General features: G+C 38.7%; 1 protein-coding gene across 2 annotated transcripts in view; it reads left to right on the top strand.

Moving 5' to 3' along the window:
- Positions 1 to 25,129, top strand: part of Nbas (NBAS subunit of NRZ tethering complex) — a 340,725-nt gene that overhangs the window by 275,541 nt on the left and 40,055 nt on the right. For both annotated transcript variants that reach the window (XM_071601352.1, XM_071601351.1), the window contains exons 45-47: positions 6,228 to 6,446; positions 16,928 to 17,130; positions 19,519 to 19,608. In XM_071601352.1, the coding sequence (XP_071457453.1) occupies positions 6,228 to 6,446; positions 16,928 to 17,130; positions 19,519 to 19,608 (512 nt within the window). The remainder of the gene's footprint in view (positions 1 to 6,227; positions 6,447 to 16,927; positions 17,131 to 19,518; positions 19,609 to 25,129) is intronic.

Below are 25,129 nucleotides of genomic sequence, written 5' to 3'. Positions count from 1 at the left end.
TGTGTCAGTTCTAGCTTACCCCTTCAGTCCACCAAGCATCCTTCCTGCCACAGAATACATGCCACCCTCTGCCAGGGCCCACTGGGTCATTATAGAACTCCAAGCCAACCTAATCCTGGGTAGGCTGTGCATCAGGTCCAGCTCTGATCCAATTTGTGGGTTAAATAGGCAAATCTACTGCTTTGCTTTCCCATACCTACCAGGACACACAGTTTATATGGTGAAGCAGGCTCAGGTAACTCTGTCAAACACCTTGGAAGGGGAGGATGCAGGAGATTCTTGACAGTACTGTCTGCTCTGCAGCTGTGGGGATCCCTGTTGAGGCAGGTAATATTCCTTCATTACGTCTCTGTGGGGCTTTCCAGGGGCCTCCCTTTTGACCTTTGCCCCTTGACTTCAGGCTTACCTGCCAGGGAAGTCTCTTCGACTTTCTTCTGTAGCCACATGTGGAGTGATGCTAGAGGCTTGAGCCCACTTTGAAGCTGCCTGAAGAGTGTTGAAGGCCCAAGTGTTGTTTGTTTTTTTTTTTAGCATGTGTTTTGTCTTTTCTGCATTTTCTTTTTTTTTTATTGGTTGTTCAAAACATTACAAAGCTCATGATATATCATCTTTCATACATTTGACTCAATTGAGTTATGAACTCCCAGTTTTACCCCAAATACAAATTGCAGAATCACATCGGTTACACACTCACATTTTTACATAATGGCATATTAGTGACTGTTGTATTCTGCTACCTTTCCTATCCCCTACTATCCCCCCTCCCCTCCCCTCCCATCTTTCCTCTCTACCTCATCTGCTGCTGTTCAATTCTCTCCCTTGTTTCCCCCTCCCCTTTCCCCTCACAACCTCTTATATGTAATTTTGTGTAACATTGAGGGTCTCCTACCCAATCACAGTCACCTTTAGTCCAGGCTTCTGGTTTCTTGGGCAGCACCACTATCTCAGAAATTTAGTAGAGTTCTTACATATTTGATATCTTTTACCAACACATGCCCATAACCACATCTCCAGGCTCTTTTTATTTGCTTATTTGTTTTTGAGACATTATTCTCAGATACTATATATCTTTAGTGTATCACCCTATACATAGTCTCTCAATTTAAAAGGAGCTATCTTAAAGCTGTCAGGTGTCTGTGGAAGACCACATCATTAATTGAATCTCTGCCCTGAGTCATTTTGGACAATTGAAAAAAATTTACGAGATGTCACACCCTTGGTTTATCTTTCCCCTGAAGCACTTTAATCTCCTAAAGGTTTTACCTGGCATTTGTTATCTGTGGATTCTCAATCTTATCTTTTACTACTGGGGTCTAGATTTACTACTCTTTTTTTTTTTTTTTTAACCCCATAAGCCCTTGAATTTCTGCTATTTCACAGTTCCATTTCAGTCCTACACAGTCTGAACAATGTCATTTCTTTCTTGTGATAGTTAACCACAGCATCTGTAACATCCAACACACATTATCAATGTTCCATTTTCCAGTGTCTGGTGCCACAAGTTCCTTAGGGATATGATCTGCACCTGACATTACCATGGGCAATAGTTTTATTAAATAGTTCATTATAGAATAACAGATAACTATTTTTGCAACATCTAATCTGAAAACCAAAGCCACATATTGCCTTACCCTTAGTACATGGTGTATGTCAGAATAGGCTTAGGTATGTGTAGTGTCTCAACAGTCAGAAGGTTAATACTCCTTTGTTTTCCTAGTTCAGTGAAAGACTGTAAAAGACCCTATGGCATAAAAATCACTTATGATCCAGGGTGGTGGAGGCTCTGCGTTTGTTTTAGCAGCCGCTGGCCTCTGGGCCCTGCACACTTCCCCGTTGCTGTGGTTGAGAAAGAAGGGAGAATGGATAGGGATCTGTGTGAACTTTTTGTTGCTTTGGCTCAGAAATAACACACTTTCCACTTGGATTTAATTAGCTGGAACATGGCTTAACCTGACTGCAAGGACATTGACAAATACAGTGGAGTGGATGGGTGCTTGTGTTCTCTGTCATATTGGGAGGCACCTTGCAACTATTGCAGCACTCTGTGAAGGGTGATGGTGTCTGAGAACAGTGCTGAGAGGGGAAGTGCTGTAAATCTTAGAGTTTAGGGGTGTGTGTGTGGAGTGCTGGGGATCGAACCCAGGGCCTTCTGCATGTGAGGCAAGAACTCCAACTGAGCTGTATCCCCAGCCCAGAGTGTAGGTATATTTTGAATCTAGACCCCAATAAGATTTGCTAATGTCATAGTTGACCCCAGCTATTCCACCTCCATTGTCTTGGCCCCAAATATTTGTAGTTTCTTGGTGATCGTGGCTCATGATTGTATCTCCATTTTCTGTGGGGCCTGGGAAATAGATGCTCATACCTCTTTATTGAGGGATGGAATAATTTAGCCACTTACCTTAATTTCACAAAATCTACATTAATAACAATTATTAATTACTGCAGAAAATAGCTTAAAACATCTTCATTTACTACATTATAGTAGTAATGCATATGACGGACATGTTAATGCTATGGTTTTCAAAAAGAATGTTAAGAATAAAGGTACTGCATGGCCACCAGGTATAAAAAAGAAATTGCTATTTCTTACTCTGAAACATTTCTTTAATCATTTCTTTTTTCTTCTCCACTCATCATGGAACATTTTAAATAAAATAAATCAGCTAGACATAAATTTAGCGTTAAAATTATAATTCTTAACCACACTCTGGAGTCTTTAAGCAGTGGACCTGTTTTTATGAAGTGGTGAAAAACTTGAATGAAGTCAGATGCCTAGTGAAAGAAGAGCCCTTCCATCTTTTTCATATTAGCATTCTGCTGCTTGGAGTTCCTGGCTATCTCACCAAAGTTGGGCTATATTTATTTATATCAAGCATCAGGTTATTGAGTTATCTGGAAGGATCACTTAAAATAGGAGAAATGCCTTTTCTTATGCCTCCGTGATAATGAGGTCATTTTTTTTTTAAAGAGAGGTAGAGAGGGGGAGAATTTTAATATTTATTTTTTAGTTATCGGCAGGCACAACATCTTTGTATGTGGTGCTGAGGATCGAACCCGGGCTGCACACATGCCAGGTGAGCGCGCTACCGCTTGAGCCATATCCCCAGCCCCATGAGGTCAGTTTTAACTCCTGAAAACAGTCACTTTGCCTCTCATGATCCACATCAAGCTTCATGACAGCAGTGTTAATGTGAGCTCCAGACTCGGCAGTGCTAAGGAGCCAGGCCCTAGGTGCAGGGGACAGAGTGGGTCATGCACATAGAGCGGACGACTTGCCAGTGGACTTGCTGTAGGGGCTCATGAGTCGGAGTTGACCCTTTGTTTGCAAAGTATTGAAACATGGCTAGGAATTGTCCATGCTAAGACAAGGGAAGCCAGCATTTTATTGAGACGACAGATGTGTACTGACAACTGGGAATGATAAGCCTGGCTGGAGCCTAGGTTGTGGCTTACAGTTATAAGGCCAGAGGGTTGGCTTGGAGCTGGTTTGTGAAGATCCTTGTCTTCTATGCTGAGAAATTTGAGGAGATTATAAAAAAGGTTCTTCTGAAAGAGAATTACAAGACAATTTATTAGATGAAAAACCAACAAGAAGAAGTTAGCCTGTATATTTTATCAGTTGGTCAAATTAAAATTCACCTTCCATTTATTGAGTACTTGCTATGAGGAAGGTTTTATAGTGATCATTTTATGTATTATCTCATTTTTAAGAAATGACATCAGACAGTAGATGACATTTTTTCATATTTTGTAAATGAAGGCAACTAAGGCTCAAAGTACTTTGTACATCAGACAGTAGATGACATTTTTTCATTTTATAAATGAAGGCAACTAAGGCTCAAAGTGCCTGCAGTCACCCTGGGAGTCAGTGCTACACAGGCTTTGAGTTTAGTGTGCTTCCTGCTTGCCGTGCATTCATTCCAGGGTTGCTTGGCAATGGCAAGTTAAGCCTTGGACAGCAAAGGTTGCATCTGGACCTAAGGGCTTAGGGACCCATTGTTTCTTCTGGAATCTCACTTCCTGTTCCTGTGAATCACCTGCACTTCCCTACTGTCTTACCAATTTATTCTCTTCCACAGTGCATAATAGGGCAGGAAGAGTATTTGCAAACTGATATATTAAAAAAAATCATTGTCTAAATTTTATTTCTTGGGACAAACAAATATAATAGAAAGATTCACTGTACAATATTGATTCTTATTCAGCATTTAAGCAACATACTCTGGCAGAGCCTGCCTGGATGAACAGGTGACGAAGAGGCAACTGTGTGAGGGACAGTGGTAGGTAGTGTCCTCTGGGTAACCGTATGCTCTGGGTTCTAGTTTTTACTCTTTTCACGTAACTATCCTGATCTTAGTCTCTCCATGCACATGGTGGAAGAAAGGGAGTCCCTTGAGTTAAACATACTTTCTAGTATCTTGTACTTCTAAACTACAGGGAGGAGTTCACTGTTTGTTGAGGGAAAGGGAGAAGAATGTAATTCATTCTTTCCAGCATTGGTGACTTCTGATTATTTTTATGCCATAGGTGCTTAGAGGCAGAAGTCTGAGAAGGGGGGAGGCTATAGAACTTGTCATGAAGCTGCCTTTGCAGAGCAGGGGGAATAAAAAGTTACAATTTAATGGAAGTAGTACTTTCCTAAAGATACCTTTTATCAATATTTATGTGGGATTAAGAAAATGTCAGCTTTCACTATTTGAAGCTAATGATTCTGAGTAGAGTGACTTGGAAGTAGCAGATAAGAAATTGTGGATTAGTGGAGGTATACCTCCTAGTGTGGCCACTGATGACTTCTGTTTAAGACTATTCCTACTTTTCAGAATAACCAGAGATGTACAGTGACTGATCTTAAGAAATAATAGGGAAGCTGGGGGCACTGGTGCACACCTGAAATTATAGCAACTCGGGAACTGAGGCAGGAGGATTGCAGGTTCAAGGCTGGCCTCAGCAACTTAGCAAGACCCTGTCTCAAAAATAAAATTCAAAGGGCTGGGGATATAGCTCAGTGGTATAGTGGAAGAGCAGTACTGCAGGGGGCGGGGGCAGAGAAATAATAGGGAAAATTGAGATTTTTGTCTTAGGAATTTTCTTTTTTTTTTTTTTTTTTATAAACACAAACACATCCTTTTAAGGATATACTAAAAATGGGCTTGAGTAGTTGACAGAAAGCCAGAATCCACAATTCAAAATAACATAAATCAGGGCTTCAGAGGGCACCAAGAATTGCTCAGAGGTATCTAGTTTCCCCATCAAAATGGGTAAAGTTTAGACTTTATTTTATATTCATGAGGATAAGCTTAATATTTTTAATATTATTAGAAAAATACAGCCCCTGCATTACCAAACACAGACTGACATGTGTCAGTGAATAAATGAATTGTTACAGAATACTTGGAAAGTGGAGAAGAAAAAAATTGTTTATAATTCCAGTACCTTCATTGTCACTTTTTTTGGTGTTTATTAATATACATATGTGTGTATGTATATATGTATATATAAATATATATACACACATATATACACATGTACATGTATATGAACATTTATAGGCAAAAGAATATATCTATTTTTATGTGTGCATATATGTTGTATTCAAAAAACATATCCTGTACAGATATCATTTATATTTTAATGTACGCTTGGTATAGTTTTTAATATCCTGATCTCTAAAATTTAACAATTTATGATAAGCATTTTTCAAAATAGCTATCCTCTTTTTCTAATTTCAGTTTTAATGACTGCATAATATGCTAACCAATAATTTGTCATAAACTAGTCATCATTTCTCTTGTCAATTAGATTGCTTTTGAAGATTTTTAGAGACTTGTTCTAGTTAAAAATCTTCATGCTTACATTTCTTTTGAATTATTTCCTCATAATAAATAACTATAACTAGAAATGTGATTTGTAGAAATGACTCATTTTTGCTCTGTTAGTATGAATATTGATTTCTCTATCTCAGCATTGCCTAATTGATCATTATCATTTTGAAATTTATAGTTCTAATTTAATAGTACAAATGATACCTCACTGTTTTTGTTCTCTTCTACAAAAGAAAAACTAGTGAAAATCCTGTTCATTGGCTAAATTGTTAATATTAAAATTTTACTTTGATTTTCACTACCTTACTAATGCCTTATTGAATATACCATATATAATAATACAAGATGGTTTGTCTCACTGTTGTTTAAAGCCCTTTTTTTTTTTTTTTTAAAAAAAAAAAGCTATCTGTGGAAGCACGTGAAGAGATGACTAGAAAGGCCATTAAAATAGTCAAACATTTTATTGAGAAGCCAAGGAAAAGAAATGCAGAAGAAAACATTGAAGAAGCTAGTGATTCTAAGGTTACCTACGTGGATGCTTTGAATCATCTAGAGAAATCGCTTGCCCACCTGGAAACTCTCCACAATAGCTTCATTGTTTCTCTGAAGAATAGTGAACAGGTAAGGAAATGGAAACTTCTGTATTCTCACTCACAGCAGTAATATCAGGATATCCTTTTCTTTCTTTCTTTTAAAAGCTATGTTAGTAGTTGTGTCAGTCAACTTCCATTACTGTAACAAGTGCCTGAGATCATCAGCTAATAAAGAGAAATGGTTAGTTTTCACAGTTTTCATCTGTGATCAGTTGGTCCCATTGCTGTGGACCTATGGCTGCACATTTTGGCTGCATTCACCTTGTGTTCAGGAAGCAAAAGAGAGAAAAGAGTGAGAGTTCCACTATTCCCTCCAAAGACCTGTTCTCAGTGCCCCAAGGAACACTCACTGGGCCACACCTGTTAAAGGTTCCACCAGCAGCACCTGAGGGATGGAGTCTTTAACACATGGACCTTTGTGGAACACTTAAGATTCCAATTCCAAGTCAGGCAGAGTGCTTCATGCCTGTAATTCCAGCAACTTGGGAGGCTGAGGCAGGAGGATCATAAGTTTGAGGTGAACCTCAGCAACTTAGCAAGACTATCTTAAAAAATAAAAAGGGAGGTGGATGAAGCTCAGTGGTAAAGTGCCTCTGGGTTCAATCCCTGGTAGCCCTGCTCAAAAAATAGATACATAAATACAAAAAAGCCCAACTCTAGCAGTGGTTTTAATTGGGTTTTCAGACTTGCAGATATACTTGAAAATGGTTCTTAAGCCTTTATCCTTTAACCTCTTCAGTATCACTTAAGATTGTCAGTTCACTTTTCTTTTGGAAGGAATTTGGGCCACTTAATACAGATAATACCTGTATTATCAGGGAAGAAGAGAACGGGAAGGTGGGAGAGAATTGGATAGCAGGTGTTGAGCGAGCCCTGGACCTGTGCCTTGGCAGAGGATGGTCCCCATAGTTCATAAGTGCTAAAGATGGTGCATCTCAAGTTGTTCCAGCTGCTGGGTGTTGCTCTCCAACTGAATAATAATGGGGGGGTATTCCCCATAATTTTCAGAAAAAATATCAGAAATAGCCTCTAATGCCGCCTTCAACAGTTTTTTTTTAAACATGCATCCTCCTTATCCTGAATGAATGTTACATGTTTCCAATATAATTGTATTACTGATATGAATTTTATGGCTGGTGAAATTGTTCCTCTTCATTTCTTGTGGAGACTGTGTCTTTAAATACCACCTGGAGCTCAGGAGCCCCTGCCCTTGCTGGGGTTTGAGGACCTGGGTATTAACGCTGTTGCACGGATGCTGGAAGCCCTCTGAGGCCTTCAGAGATTTTGTTCTGTATTCTGTCAGGGGAGTTTAGATATCAATTTTTGTAACTGGAGAGTTGACAAATCAATAAGTAAATGATTTTCCTGTAAATGAAAACATTGTTTAGATATATAAATAACATTCCAACCACCCTTCAGTTTTGTGGCAAAGGAACCTAGACAAGGCCACTGACCTCCTCTTTCGTTTTTCCCAAATTCCATTTATTGACTTATTTCCTTGACTTGTAGGAAAAAAATATTCATGACTAGAAAGGTCAGTTACTGGAAAGGAATTCAGATAATAAACAAATGGGAGACTTCAAAATTTGTATGAGCCATATAAATGCAAACCCCTCATTAAAAAGATAATGGGGGAGTTTCTGGGAAGATGGCGGCGAAGGGAGAGCATTACCCCCGTGTACCGCGTCACCGTGCGGGAGAATGACGAGTTAGAACGGCTAAAAGCTATCTTGTTAGGAATTTCCAGCAAAATTGGGGTGCTCCAAAACCTAGAGGAAGGATTTCCATCGCACGAGATTCAGCTACGGGGGCTCAAACGCGAGAGATTTGTCCGCATGGAGGGTCACGCTGCTTATTCAGCAAATTGCCCCCCGGCTAGTGTCTGCGGCGCGCGCTGGGAAACGAGGAGATAGCAATGCAAAGATACAGCGCTGCAGTTTCTGCGGGCTTCTGCCAGCTGTGCAATCACCGTACTCAGTGCTGAATTCTGGGTTTGAGACGGGGGAAGGAAGCGGTCCAATTCTGTTCTCCACACCGGTCAGACCACAGAGGAAGCCAGCGGCCACCATCTTGGAGAGCTGACGTCACCATCCCTGTTTGCGACTGATCGCAGCTCATTCAGCCATAGAACAGGTAATTTCAGGCTGCCATTCGCCTGCGGCTCGCAGACAAATTACTCAGGCTCAGTGCTAAATAACCCGCGGAAACTGCTTCTTGGAGCCTGCTCCTATCAGAACATACACCGAGCACGGAGCGGCCGAATTCCGGCTCCCGGAACTGCTCTGGCCCAGGGTTAAAGAATCCGCGGAAACTGCTTCTCAGTCCGGGTCCTGCTGAATACTGTGGAGGTAAATACCAACCGAGCCTTCATAGGCAGTGGCAACAGGACTGAGACGGGGCTTCTGAGGACTCGCCCGTTGCTTTGGTCACCCGGCAAAGGGAACGAAATGCTGCCATTCGCATGGGATACCAACATGGCAGAGATCTGATGTCATCAGAAAGCAGCAGAGGAGAGAACTTCGATACCAGCAGCGACAGAAACAGTTGGTCTCCTGGTAAAGAAAGTGAGTCACAAACACCCGAGTCTCTCTCACTTTGTCATCAAGCCAGAGGGGCAGAGCAGAGCCGCTGCCCGCGCCCGGAACAGGCCCAGCGGCCCACCGGCCCGCCGGCGTGGTAGTCATGTAACCCCAATTGGAGTAGGGGCACAGCAGAGCCGCCACCCACGCCCGCAAGGTAGGCAGACCTGAGACCGACCGGCAGAACAGGCCCAGCAGCCCGCGGGCGTGGTAGGAGGGGCAGGGCAGAGCCGCCGCCCGCGCCTGCAAGGTAGGCAGACTGCCGCCCGACCCTGCAAGAGAGACTTTTCAACTATACAAGAGCAATATAAATATATAGGGGGGAAAAAATTTTCAAAAACACAACAGTTTCACCAAGCAGAAAGAAACGCAAGCAGTATGAAAAGACAAGGAAAGAAACGACCACAAGCAATGCAGGTCACCTCAACTTTAGAAGAGGTAACAGCTGCAGCAGATGGAATGTCAGATAAAGAATTCAGGATGTACATGCTTTAGATGATCTGGAGTCTCAAGGAAGACATTAGACAGCAAAATCAGACAATGAAAGATCACTTTGACAATGAATTACACAAACAAATCCAGGAAGCAAAAGATCAACTATACAGGGAGATAGAGGTTATAAAAAACAAACAGAAATCCTAGAAATGCAGGAAGCAAAAAACCAACTTAAAAACTCAATTGAGAATACTACCAGCAGAGTAGAACACTTAGAAGACAGAACATCAGACAATGAAGACAAAGTATTTCAACTTGAAAAGAACATAGACGGCTCAGCAAGACTGTTAAGAAACCATGAGCAGAACATCCAAGAAATATGGGATAACATAAAGAGACCAAACTTAAGAGTCATTGGGATACAGGAAGGTACAGAGCTCCAAACCAAAGGAATGAGCAGTCTATTCAATGAAATAATACGAGAAAACTTCCCAGACTTGAAGAATGAGACAGAATCCCAAATCCTAGAAGCCTACAGGACGCCGAATGTGCAAAATCATAAGAGATCCACACCTAGACACATTATAATGAAGATGCCCAACATACAGAATAAGGAGAGAATTTTAAAAGCTACAAGAGAAAGGAAGCAGATTACATTTAGGGGTAAGCCAATCAGGATAACAGCTGACCTTTCAATACAGACTCCGAAAGCTAGAAGATCTTGGAATAACATATTTCAAACACTGAAAGAAAATGGGTTCCAACCAAGAATTGTCTATCCAGCAAAATTAAGCTTCAGGATGGAAGATGAAATTAAAACCTTCCACGATAAACAAAATAATTTGCAGCTAGAAAACCATGTCTTCAAAACATCCTCGGCAAAACATTACAGGAAGAGGAAATGGAAAATAACAATGAAAACCAACAGTGGGAGGTAGGACAGTAAAGGGGGGGAAAATAATCAAAGAGGAAAACAAACCATGTTTAGTAACAGAAATAAACAAATATGGCTGGAAGAACAACCCATATCTCAATAATAACCCTAAATGTTAGTGGCTTAAACTCACCAATTAAGAGACACAGGCTAGTAGAATGGATCACAAAACAAGACCCAACAATATGCTGCCTACAGGAGACGCATTTGATAGGAAAAGACATACATAGGCTGAAGGTGAAAGGTTGGGAAAAATCATATCACTTATATGGACTTCGGAAACAAGCAGGAGTGTCCATACTCATATCAAATAAAATAGACTTCAAGCCAAAGTTAATCAAAAGGGATAAAGAGGGACACTACATATTGCTTAAGGGAACCATACACCAACAAGACATAACAATCATAAATATATATGCCCCAAACAATGGTGCAGCTATGTTCATCAAACTCTTCTCAAGTTCAAGAGTCTAATAGACCACCATACAATAATCATGGGAGACTTCAACACACCTCTCTCACCACTGGACAGATCTTCCAAACAAAAGTTGAATAAGGAAACTATAGAACTCAGTAACACAATTAATAACCTACACTTAATTGACACATATAGAATATACCACCCAACATCAAGCAGTTACACTTTTTTCTCAGCACATGGATCCTTCTCAAAAATAGATCATATATTATGTCACAGGGCAACTCTTAGACAATATAAAGGAGTAGAGATAATACCATGCATCTTATCTGATCATAATGGAATGAAACTGAAAATCAACGATAAAAGAAGGAAGGAAAAATCATGCATCACTTGGAGAATGAACAATAGGTTACTGAATGATCAATGGGTTATAGAAGACATCAAGGAGGAAATTAAAAAAAATTCTTAGAGATAAATGAAAACACAGACACAACATATCGGAATCTATGGGACACATTGAAAGCAGTTCTAAGAGGAAAATTCATTGCTTGGAGTTCATTCCTTAAAAAAAGAAAAAAACAACAAATAAATGATCTCATACTTCATCTCAAAATCCTTGAAAAAGAAGAGCAAAACAACAGCAAAAGAAGTAGAAGGCAAGAAATAATGAAAATCAGAGCTGAAATTAATGAAATCGAAACAAAAGAAACAATTGAAAAAATTGACAAAACTAAAAGTTGGTTCTTTGAAAAAATAAATAAATTCGACAGACCCTTAGCCGTGCTAACGAAGAGAAGAAGAGAGAGAACTCAAATTACAAGCATATGGGATTAAAAAGGCAATATCACAACAGACACTTCAGAAATACAGAAGATAATCAGAAATTATTTTGAATCCTTATACTCCAATAAATTAGAAGATATTGAAGGCATAGATAAATTTCTTAAGTCATATGATCTGCCCAGATTGAGTCAGGAGGACATAGACAACCTAAACAGACGAATATCAATTGAGGAAATAGAAGAAACCATCAAAAGACTACCAACTAAGAAAAGCCCAGGACCGGATGGGTATACAGCAGAGTTTTACAAAACCTTTAAAGAGGAACTAATGCCAATACTTTTCAAGCTACTTCAGGAAATAGAAAAAGAGGGAGAACTTCCAAATTCATTCTACGAGGCCAACATCACCCTGATTCCTAAACCAGACAAAGACACTTCAAAGAAAGAAAACTACAGACCAATATCTCTAATGAACCTAGATGCAAAAATCCTCAATAAAATTCTGGCAAATCGGATACAAAAACATATCAAAAAAATTGTGCACCATGATCAAGTAGGATTCATCCCTGGGATGCAAGGCTGGTTCAATATACAGAAATCAATAAATGTTATTCACCACATCAATAGACTTAAAAATAAGAACCATATGATCATCTCGATAGATGCGGAAAAAGCATTCGACAAAGTACAGCATCCCTTTATGTTCAAAACTCTAGAAAAACTAGGGATAACAGGAACATACCTCAATATTGTAAAAGCAATCTATGCTAAGCCTCAGGCTAGCATCATTCTGAATGGAGAAAAATTGAAGGCATTCCCTCTAAAATCTGGAACAAAACAGGGATGCCCTCTCTCACCACTTCTGTTCAACATAGTTCTCGAAACACTGTCCAGAGCAATTAGACAGGCGAAAGAAACTAAAGGCATAAAAATAGGAAAAGAAGAACTTAAATTATCACTATTTGCAGGTGACATGATTCTATACCTAGCAGACCCAAAAGGGTCTACAAAGAAACTATTAGAGCTAATAAATGAATTCAGCAAAGTGGCAGGCTATAAAATCAACACGCATAAATCAAAGGCATTCCTGTATATCAGCGACAAATCTTCTGAAATGGAAATGAGGACAACCACTCCATTCACAGTATCCTCAAAAAAAAAAAAATACTTGGGAATCAACCTAACAAAAGAGGTGAAAGACTTATACAATGAAAACTACAGAACCCTAAAGAGAAATAGAAGAAGATCTTAGAAGATGGAAAAATATACCCTGTTCATGGATAGGCAGAACTAACATCATCAAAATGGCGATATTACCAAAAGTTCTCTATAGGTTTAATGCAACGCCAATCAAAATCTCAACGGCATTTCTTGTAGAAATAGAGAAAGCAATCATGAAATTCATATGGAAAAATAAGACCCAGAATAGCAAAAACAATGCTAAGCAGGAAGTGTGAATCAGGCGGTATAGCGATGCCAGACTGTAAACTATATTACAGAGCAATAGTAACAAAAACAGCATGGTACTGGTACCAAAACAGGCGGGTGGACCAATGGTACAGAATAGAGGACAGAGAAACCAATCCACAAAACTACAACTATCTTATATTTGATAAAGGGGCTAAAAGCATGCAATGGAGGAAGGATAGCATCTTCAACAAATGGTGTTGGGAAAACTGGAAATCCATATGCAACAAAATGAAACTGAATCCCTTTCTCTTGCCATGCACAAAAGTTAATTCAAAATGGATCAAGGAGCTTGATATCAAATCAGAGACACGGCGTCTAATAGTAGAAAAAGTTGGCTACGATCTACATACTGTGGGGTCGGGCTCCAAATTCCTCAATAGGACACCCATAGCACAAAAGTTAATAACTAGAATCAACAAATGGGACTTATTCAAACTAAAAAGTTTTTTCTCAGCAAAAGAAACAATTAGAGGTAAATAGGGAGCCTACATCCTGGGAACAAATCTTTACTCCTCACACTTCAGATAGAGCCCTAATATCCAGAGTATACAAAGAACTCAAAAAATTAGACAATAAGAGAACAAACAACCCAATCAACAAATGGGCCAAGGACCTGAACAGACACTTCTCAGACGAGGACATACAATCAATCAACAAGTACATGAAAAAATGCTCACCATCTCTAGCAGTCAGAGAAATGCAAATCAAAACCACCCTAAGATACCATCTCACTCCAGTAAGATTGGCAGCCATTATGAAGTCAAACAACAAGTGCTGGCGAGGATGTGGGGAAAAGGGTACACTTGTACATTGCTGGTGGGACTGCAGATTGGTGCAGCCAATTTGGAAAGCAGTATGGAGATTTCTTGGAAAGCTGGGAATGGAACCACCATTTGACCCAGCTATTCCCCTTCTCGGTCTATTCCCTAAAAACCTAAAAAGAGCATGCTACAGGGACACTGCTACATTGATGTTCATAGCAGCACAATTCACAATAGCAAGACTGTGAAACCAACCTAGATGCCCTTCAATAGACGAATGGATTAAAAAAATGTGGCATTTATACACAATGGAGTATTACTCTGCATTAAAAGATGACAAAATCATAGAATTTACAGGGAAATGGATGGCATTAGAGCAGATTATGCTAAGTGAAGCTAGCCAATTCCTAAAAAACAAATGCCAAATGTCTTCTTTGATATAAGGAGAGTAACTAAGAACAGAGTAGGGACGAAGAGCATGAGAAGAAGATTAACATTAAACAGGGATGACAGGTGGGAGGGAAAGGGAGAGAGAAGGGAAATTGCATGGAAATGGAAGGAGACCCTCTGGGTTATACAAAATTACTTACAAGAGGAAGTGAGGGGAAAATAATACAAGGGGGAGAAATGAATGACAGTAGAGGGGGTAGAGAGAGAAGGGGGGGGATAGTAGAGGATAGGAAAGGCAGCAGAATACAACAGACACTAGTATGGCAATATGTAAATCAATGGATGTGTAACTGATGTGATGCTGCAATCTGTATACGGGGTAAAAATGGGAGTTCATAACCCACTTGAATCAAAGTGTGAAATATGATATGTCAAGAACTATGTAATGTTTTGAACAACCAACAATAAAAAATTTAAAAAAAAATAATGGGAAGAAAGTTTGCAAAGTTTGATAGCAGTTTTATTTCATTTTGTATTTTTCAGTGCCTATTAACCTGTACAATGAATATATTAAATAATGATATGAATAATATAGAACTCTTTTTAGGGATCAAACTGGCTTTACTAAGTTTGATTTTATCCTGCTGATATTTATGTTACCACAATTCATAATTTTATGAACTAGGGTAAACTTTGAATCTTGATTTACATGAAAGTGATTTATACTTATTAGCATAAATTTCTAAGTACCTGTGTATATATATATATTTTTTTTTTGGTGGGGGGAGCCATACCAGGGATTGAACTCAGGGGTGCTTAACAACTGATCATCATTCCCAGCTCTTTTTTTTATTTTATTCAGAAACAGTGTCTCACTGAGTTGCTTAGTGCCTTGTTAAGTTGCTGAGGCTGGCTTTGAACTTGAGATCCTCCTGCCTCAGCCTCCCAAGCCACTGGGATTACAGGTGTGCAGGCATGTGCCACTGTGCCCAGTCACTTGTTTACTTTTTTAAAAATATATATTTTTAGTTGTAGATGGACATGATATCTTTATTTAACTTTTCATGTGGTGTTGAGAATCGAACTCAGTGCCTCACACGTTCTAGGAAAGCACTCTACCACTGAGCCACACCCCTAGCCCCATGTATCCTCATGAAGGCTGGTGCAGTCTAATAACATTGTTTACTTTTTAAACTGGATATACTATGTTAAAATCTAGATGGTTAGCATTAATACTCTTCTTGGAACAAGTGTTGTCCTTCAATGGCTAGAATCATCTGCATGGATTCAAGGGGAGTTATTAGCAAAAATATCTGCTCATTTCTTCTTGTTATGGTTGAAAGGTACCATGTCACTCCTTATAAATGTCATTCAGCCAAACCATGTGAAAATCATAAGAGGATACTCATGGTTACTGAACTGGATATTATTTAATTTTATTAAGACCCTTTTTATAACAAAAATTGGGAATAACCTTCAGCTCTGTACATTTATCCCCTTTAAATTCCGAGTTTGATTTTAGCCTGCTTAGTTATATGACCAATGAAGAACATTTTGTATCCTCATGAAGGCTGGTGCAGTCTAATAACATGAAAGGCTTTCATCCCATGAAGCTTCAGTTCCCTCTCCTCTTATATTAGTGATTGTTTTGCCTAACTGATGGGGACTTTTTTTTAAAATTTCAAACAATGGGGAGAATAGTAAAATGAAACCTCATGTGCCTGACTGTCAGCTTCAAGAATTACCAAAACGTGATCACACATACCCCTACCTTCCCTCTGCTCACTCCTGTGGGAGTCATCTTTTTATTTTACTTGAAAGTGCTTCCATATCTATCTCTAGAACATCCAACTGAACATATCATTATAAATGATAAAAAGATTAATCATAATTCTTCAATATCAAAAAATCCAACTAACATTCCCAGATCATTACATGGTTGTTTTGAAAAATAAAGTATATTTTGGATCATCAGGGAAACTAAAGAACCTTAAAAGTGTTATTGTCACTCAGTAATCATATTTAAAATTCTGCAAAGCAGTAGCTTGTATCCTAGTTCTTAAATTATTTGTTGTAACATTAGTTCTTACAAATATTATATAGGGAGGCAGGCAGTATGGCAAGAAGGGTGGATTAGTAGCCTTCTAGATTCAAAACCAATCTCCATTAATTGCTAGCCATGTGACTTTGGGCATATTACTTAAAATCTTTGGTCTTCATTTTTCTTTTTGTTGACATGGGACTAACTAAAACTACTTACAGGATTATTTTAATTATTATGTTAGATACCATATGTGCAACCAAATAATAGTTAAAATCTACTGAGTAAATATACAAAGTTGATGTTCAACTGTTGTTATCATCATTATCATCATCATAATAGACAACACAGCTCCCAAGTCTTGCTTTATGCTGATGTTGTGCTAAAGGACTGACTTTATATCGTCATTCTGTCAGTTGACATTCAAGATACCCTCTAGTCTTCAACCTTATTTCACAGATGCTGAAATTTCAGATCATAAAGACCCACTATTTAATAAATGTTAAAGCTTAATTTGCAATCAAGCCTGGGTGACCCTTGATCCTAAGCTTTTGATAACCAATTCATGGCCTTTGGTGTGCTGTAATGGTTGTAATTTATCTGGGTTTAGAATCTTCTAATTAAGTCTTACTACATGCTTATAGATACATTTAATTTCCATCTGATATTTAGGTGTTGATTTCTATGTCTTTCCAGGAAATACTGCAGAAATACAGTGACCTCTATGACCTATCCCGGTCAGAAAAAGGGAAACTTCATGAACAAGCTGTGACTATGTGTTTGGATGGTCAGCCTCTAAGAATGATTCAGCAGCTGCTTGGGGTGGCGGTTGGTCCTCTAGACATTTCACCCAAGGATGTAGTACAATGTGCAATAAGGAAAATAATTTCTGTCTTGGGGTAAGCTTTAAAGAGAAAATACTAAAGAAAAACTAAGGTACTATTTTACCAATAATGAGTGTTTACCTCATGGTTGTTATGAAGCTAAACTATCCTCATGTATGTAGAAGCTTTAAATTTTCAAGTATTTTTCCAAAGTGAGAAATTAGTTTTAGAGTGTTCAAAGTCTTGTTTCTTAAAAATCTTGAGAACTATGAATTGTTGTATCATTTGTATGATGTGTACATGTTAAGAAGCTAACTTCTAGTGGACCTTCTTTCCCTCCTCAGATTTTTTTGTTTATTTAGAGATGGGGGTCTCATGTTGCCAAGTAGCTGGATTGCAGGCATGTACCACCACACCCAACTTTTAAGTTATTTTTGAAGTTGGAGAAAGTCCAAAATGGCATCTGAGCATGTAGCTAAGAGCCAGACTGCCCTGTGGCTTCAGCAAGTATTTTCAGATTTTGCCTTTTTTTTTTTTTTTTGAGAGAGAGAGAGAATCTTTTTTTGTTTGTAGATGGACACAACACAATGCCTTTATTTTTATGTGGTGCTGAGACTCTAACCCGGGTCCCACTCATGCTGGGCGAGCGCTCTACCGCTGAGCCACAAGCACAGCCCCAGATTTTGCCTTTTCTGAAACCCCTTCTTTGTAGCAATGGGAAAATAGTTTCCAGAAGGTTCTTTTAAACTACATCAAGCAGCTGGTGTGTAGCTCAGTGGTAGAGCACTTGCCTACCATTCATGAAGTCCCCACTACTGGAAAAAAAAAAAAAAAAATACTTGAACATGTAAAGCAAAGTTAATCATACCCTGAAGAAACTAGGTATCTGTTAAGGACATTATTTACCCACAGTTAATGGCATAAACTTGACAATTGAGAAATTCTTGCTTCATGTCAATATGCTGGTGCCTTGGTAGGCTTGTATCCAAGAGGATTAAAAAAGAGGGAAAAGTGAAGCTAAGAAAATAATGAGGCATCAAGTGCTTTCTGTGAATAATGCAATTAGGCTAAAAGATTTAGTTGTGTTTAATTTATTCTCTTTTTGAGCATTCTTTGTAATTCTGTGTTGCTCTTGAGGAACTTTTTGATTAAATGCATGTCAGTTTTCTGCAGCTGAACTGAAATCAAATGAGCCTTTATCAGTTTAATTACCCCAGCCTCAAACAGTTTTCACCTTAGTGCTCTAAAGTATCTGGGAATTTAATACATAGAGGCAGACAAGAAATAGGATAGCATTTTTTTTTTTTTTTTTAGAAATAACCAGTTAATGAAGCTTTGTACTGTTTGTTTTTTGTTTTTGTCATTGTTTTTTTTTTTTTTGTCATGAGTTTTTTTGTCATTGGTTATAAGAATCACTCTCTCAAAAAAAAAGTTTATACAACTCAAGTTTGTTTGCTACTTTTGTACCTTTTGGGTTATAGTTACCCTTTTATTATTTTTTTAAATCAAGCCTTAAATGAAACTTACAAAAATAAACATTTTGAGAAATCAGTGTTTTGATGAATATAGTTTTTCTTTAAAGTTGCACATTTTCATTAATAATTAAAATTATATCTAGTAGCTTTATAGTTATAAACACTTTACATAAATTATACTTCCTTTTCCGTCCCTGTACCCAGTTCTACCTTTCCAGGTTTGGTTCTGATCTGATCAATATATACTTGGCTCACAGAGGACTTTCAATGAATGTGAATTAAATCTTTCAGAAGTGGAGGAAGGAGAGTTTGAGTTCAGCTGCCTCTTTTTCAAAGGAAAAGAAACTGCTGTTGATAACTTCCATAATATTTACCTTTCAGAAAGTAAAATTTGGTAGGCGCACAGTGACAAAAGCAGGAAAGTAACAGAATCCAGCAGTTGATTTCAGTCATAAACTTCAATTGTCCCAGAAACTCAGGCTCAACTTCCTTTTCCTCTGTTGCATTTTCAGAACTCTGGAGTTCCACACAGGCATATCTGGAGAATGGGCAGTGAGGATCATTAAACAGCAGAATATATGTAAAGCACTTAGTGATCCCCAGTACCTAATAAACAACAAGTGTATATTGGTGGTGGTTGATTTTTTTTTTAAGAATGTTCAACTGGAATACTTAGAATTATTATTAACATATTTAACACTTTAAATGGCTTGCATATTTCATGTTAAGTGAGTGTTTTCTCAGTGACGGAATGCAAATAGATTATGTTCTCGTGACAGTAAAACATGCTCCTTAAGAGCAGGAATGTCCCATTTCCATACATTTAGCACCTGATATTGGATTTAGTACACATGCAGCACAAATGGCCGGCTGTGGGTGGACAGTGCACTGTGCAGGACTCCTGCTGGGTCCATCTAAGTATGTAATTACCATATGTATTTCTGAGGCTTGAGTGACTCTCTTTTGACTCTGTTCTCTATTTTTACAGTGGTACCAGTGCTGACCTTGGTGGGCCAAGAGACCCCCTCCAGGTCCTGGAAGGTGTTGTTGCAGCAGTCCACACCAGTGTAGACAACGGGTAAGACTTGGATAGTTTGAGTATCTCTGCTGAATGGCTTTCCTGAGTCTGAGAATAACTTTTAGTGTCCATATTTCTAAAGCTTCTAAGACTAAGCAACAACTGTAGGTGTTTTAAAAGGAACAGAGCTGCTTCTGCAATACTAAGGAGGACTCTGCATCTGGAGAGCCAGGATCCTATCTCTGCTGGCCACATCTGTGCTTGTAGGACCTGCTTACCCTGGAGAAAAGTGTCTCTTCTTGCCTCCTTCACATGGAGGCCTGGAGAGGAAACTGCTCTGAGCCTCTTAAAAGAGAAGGATGCTCATCCACAACAGGTTAACTGTATTGGTGAAGTATAGAAGTTTGAGAGAGAGAGAGAGAGAGTGTGTGTGTGTGTGTTTAGAAAAAATCTTTATACAACTCAAGTCTGCTTTGTTTGGAGACTCAATTTACAGCTTTAGAATTTAGAAAAGTGTTCATCTTTAATGCCATTTTTAGAAAGTGTTTTTCATTCAACTACAATAGTGTTGATAGGAATAATAGCAACTACCAATGAATAGCTATCGACTTCCTCAGAATTTACAACAGTCTGTCATATGACTAATGTCCTATGTGTCAACCCCATAAGGCCTCTCCCATTTTTTTTTTTAAATAATGAAGTTTCTTTAAAGAGAGAAATTATTCTGTGTGTGTTATGCTCTGTTTTAAGTCACGAGGAATTACATATGTGGATAAGAACTAACCTCTAACCCCAAGGAACTTGCAGGGGAGGTGAGCTTTCTCAGCTGTAAGAACCATGTGGTAGAATGGTAGGTGCTACACAGAAAGCAGGGTCAAGGGAGAGGCTTATTCCACCTGGGCAAGTCAGGACAGATACACAGTGGGTAACCATTGAACTGTTTTCTGGGGAAAAAAAAAAAAAAGTTAGAAAGGGATGGGCTGTGGATGATGGCATTCCAGGCTGAGGAAGCTACCTGCAGGACAGCAGGTGCAGCAGGTAGCAGAGCAGGCTGAGATACTGCCCAGGACACACTCACCCAGCATCTAGCTGCTGCCATCCTAGTCCCAGCTCACAACGCCCCCTGCGAGTACTGCCAGTAGCACGGCTTCTCTCAGGTAAGGCTGACCCTAGATCCTGGCCTCCCAAGAAGAGAGATCCAAAAGGTGCTGCAGTGGGCCCTTTCCAGTGAGTCCCACTGGGGACAGCCAGGAAAATTAAAAGATAGTGTTTTGCATCCGGAATTTCCAGACCAGAGAATGCCATTGGGTCTTTTGAATATAGACTCCCTATTAAGTTCTAAAGAGGAAGACATTATGGAATGGAGAACAAGAGAGCAGAACAAGATCTTACTTTTTATTCCAGAAACAGAATAGCAAAGTTGTCTTTAAAAAACAAACTTCAGTGATTTTTTTTTTTTTTTTTTTTTGCCTTTGGAAAGGAAAAAGAAGATAAAGTTGTGACTTTTATTCCTGGCAAGTATGTTTTGATTCTACAGTGCTAAAACTGATTTTACTTGCTTTTATTTCCCTTCCCCACCAATATTCCTGGCAGAATCAAATAGAGAAGTTGGTCTCTGTATTCCAGGTAGTTCCAGGCAGGATCTTTGGGTGACATGGGGACTCCAGTCTCTTTAACCCAGCACTTTCATATCACTGATTATTTTCTGATCTCAGCAGCCTAGTCTCTAGGAGGATGTGCCAGGCTGGTGTGCCCCTTTCCCTGCCTCTAAACATGCCAGCTCTCCTTCAGTCCCGGCCTTGACATCTATTACCTTCCTCAATCTGTTTCAGTAGTAAAGAAGCTGCACATACTCGGCCATCACACAAGACAGGTTATGCACACACCATCCTGCAATATTCCTTGCAGGAAGCTGTGGAAGAGAGTAAGAATTAGAGTGAGAAAGTGTGTGTGTGTGTGTGTGTGTGTGTGTGTGTGTAGGACTACTACCAAGTTTTTGGTTTTGTGACTAAATTTTAGATAGTTGATGCCATCTGTCAGCATGGTTCTTGACTTTTTATATTGGTTTAGATGTCATTTGCTTTGTAGCTGCAGCTTCTACCTCAGAAAACACTTTCTCCCTTCTTTTATTTGTGCTACTTTTTAAATTACATAAAATCACTCAGACTAGCCAGCAGTGGAGTGTACAAATGACTACGTGTACCAGTTGTCTTTTCCTTCCAGTTTAACAGGGTTCACACCACTACACATGAAGGTTAAGTATTCCAGGAGTTTGGAATGCCCCTCCCCCACTTTCTATAATATCTGTAGTTAAAGATGTGATAAGGTAATTAATTATTCAGAGCCTCATGCATATTGAAGTTACTTTATGAATTTGCATACTTCCCCCATTATTTTTGTATGCTTATAACATCCATGTTCTGAGAATATAATCTAGATTTTTAGTTTGAGAATTAGTTTTAGTTTGCTTAAGAAAAATAAAGCTTATTATTCAAATTCAATAGCTTAACATAATCATATTCTAAAATAATATAGCTCTTAAACTTAGAAATTAATAAACTACCACTGTCCTAAATTTTAAAAAAACAAAAAATCCTTAATGAACACTTATTTCTCTATACCAACACCTTAGAAAGGTGCTATTCAGTAATTCAATCTTCAGAACAATCCTACCACACAGAAAGTATTATCTCCATTTTACAGATTAAGAAGAAATGGAGCTCAAGCTGGATGTGATGGTGCATGCCTGGAATCCCAGCTACTTGGGAAGCTAGGGCATGAGGATCACAAGTTTGAGGCCAGCCTCTGCAACTTAGTGAGAACCTATTTCAAAAGAGAAAGGGCTAGAGGTGCAGCTCAGTGGTAGAGTGCTCACCTAGCATGCCTGGTACTTGAACTGAATTCAATCCCTCCTTGTACCACTGGAAAAGAAAAGGAAAAACAAAAATGTGAATCTTAGGGAGGTTTCCATGATCACACAGTAAGGACAGTCTATGACTCTCACCTTGACATTTCTCCCGGATATGAAAGAGCCAGCAGTGGAGAATAAGGGGCTGCTTCTCGCACCTCACTCTGCACACAGCTTGCCTGCAGTGTCTTATTAACATAGATTTGGATTGAGAAATCTATAGGGAGCCTTAAACTTTCCCAAGTGACAACTAGTTCATGAACTGAACTTTCCGTAGAAGATCTTAGGGTAGTACTTCCCCCACCTGTCTCATCCCTTTGCCCTGCTTCTCTTTACTTTCACTTTATTTTTTTTCCTACTTCCTGCCTTCAGACCTTTAAAGTTTTTTTTTAATTTGAGTGACCTACAAGTATTAACTGCATATTAGTGATTCTCAAAGGAAGTATGGGGTTAAATCTACTCAGATGATAAGATAATTAATAATGGAATCCATCTGTGCAATATTCCAAGAAAAGAGATTTTCTTCAGAACTTTTTAATATTTTTGGTTCTTTTGTTTGCTAACATTGCTACTTAACGACAAAAACAGATGGACTATCTTAAAGCCTCATGTATTTTGAAACAGGGTCAGATAATTCAGACTTGATTGAACTCTTTGCTATTACCTAGGAATTTCACATTATTTTTAAAATACAGAAAAGAAAAAGGGGAGAGCCCATTTGAGCAAATTGAGAATCGTGTTCTTCAAGTACCCACAGTGTACATTGTGAGGTACGGAGCCCTCCTGAAAGCCATGGCCACTGACCTGGATGGTGGAACTACTGCACCACTGCAGTTACTGGATCCCTTTAGGCCCTGTTGATGGCTCCCAGCAGCTGTGGTTACCTGTCACAGCAAGATGTAGCATGCTGCTTCTTAGCAAGTGAAGCCAAGGAAGATAGTTTGGATTGGTGTATATTGGAAAGTAGACACAAAGATATTAGTGTTTACCAAGAGTTAGGATTTAAGATTCTAATTGTGTGCATACCACAGTTGTTATTTTTTGAGCCTACCTGACTCTTCAATCTGTGGATATGTTACAGGAAAGAATGTTTGAAACTTTTTGCATTAACTTTTTTTTATTTTAAGTATTCCTTACATAATGGTATATTTTGAAATATTATACATACATTGGATAAGTATAGCTTCTTCCAATTAGGATCACATTGTTTCGGTTATACATGATGTGGAATTACATTGGTCGTGTATTTATGAGGATAGGAAAGACAAGTCCAATTCATTCTAGGAATTTTTCTTTTAATTCAACTTAATTGGGACTTTTTAAAGTCACACTTCTTATATAACCACAATATTATTAATGTACATTTGTGTATTTGCAGATCCCTCTTATCCCTTGCTGGTTGCCCTTGATTTTTTCCATGGTTGTTGATAAATAATAGACATTCACCTGGGAAGTGTCATCCCCACTCAACTCCATGCATAGAGAGGAAAGTATGCACAGTGTGTGGATCCATCCATTAACAGAGGCAAGGTGCCTAGAATATGAACATTTGACTCCCTCACTCTGAATTCATGTTTACTTGCATCCGCCTCTCTCCCCTCCCTCCCTCTCCCGCTGTCATGCGGATCAGAGCTTACAGACTTGTTTGCTGAGAGGCCAGGCAGTTATGGAAATGGAGTGAGATGAATCAGGCTTTGGACAATGGAGCCTAGGGGGAACTAGAAAGCTTCCAGAGGCATCCTCCAAGAGAAGCCTTGCCTTGGTCCCAGCCTTTTGTTGCCACATGTTCATATTATCCAGTTTTTAAAGAACTGGAGAATTCTGATTCATTTTGTGTGTGTGTGTGTGTGTGTGTGTGTGTGTGAGAGAGAGAGAGACAGAGACAGACAGAGAGACAGAGAGACAGAGAAAGTTCTTAATTTTGAAACTTTGGTATATACTGGCAAGTCAGTCCCCAAATTTGTTTGCCAGTTTACCTTCAGTACAAAAGACTGGATAAAGTGGCCTTGTTTCTTGTCAGTTGTTCAAATTCTATGACATTTTTATTTTACAAGAAATCTCAAAGGTCTGTTTTCATGTTTGAATGCAGTCTTTCCTTTCTTCATTCTGCTTCATGATTTATAAAGTTATTCATATGCTTTTTGCCTCTTTTAATATACCTTAACTTTTAAGTTTTGGTTGTCTTTCTATGTATATGCCATGCAGGATTTGAAAACCCTTTTACCAATAATTAGTTTATTTGTATTCATTAAATCTATCTTTTGCTTTGTTTCAACAATTGCCTTTGATTGAATTCCCTTCTCTGTGTGTGTGTGTACTTTGTGAGTGTTCTCCTGTGGCCAGTCATAACAGGAAGGCCATGTGAGGACTCCACCCACCTGAGTTGTCACATTCTCTTAAGTAATCATTTAGTTAACATTTGTGTTGTCACTGTTGCTGCTGCACTTCTTTTCTGCTCATAGTTACTATGTATTCCAGGTGACTCATTATTCTTTTGGGCCAAATTTGTGATTTTATATTTCCCCTATAAATTATTTGTTTAAATGGTATATTCATTTACCCTGCACATTAAAATGCCCACCCCTGTTCTTAATATAGGGAAAAAGAAACAATTTCTCATCTGTTTATAGTGAAACTCGGGAGATTTTCCCTTTACCTATTTATAATTTTATA

The sequence above is a fragment of the Marmota flaviventris genome, chromosome 14 (genome assembly GCF_047511675.1).
Source record: "Marmota flaviventris isolate mMarFla1 chromosome 14, mMarFla1.hap1, whole genome shotgun sequence".
NCBI lineage: Eukaryota > Metazoa > Chordata > Mammalia > Rodentia > Sciuridae > Marmota > Marmota flaviventris.
Note: the sequence above shows the minus strand (reverse complement) of the source record. Positions and strands in the feature narration are given on the sequence as shown.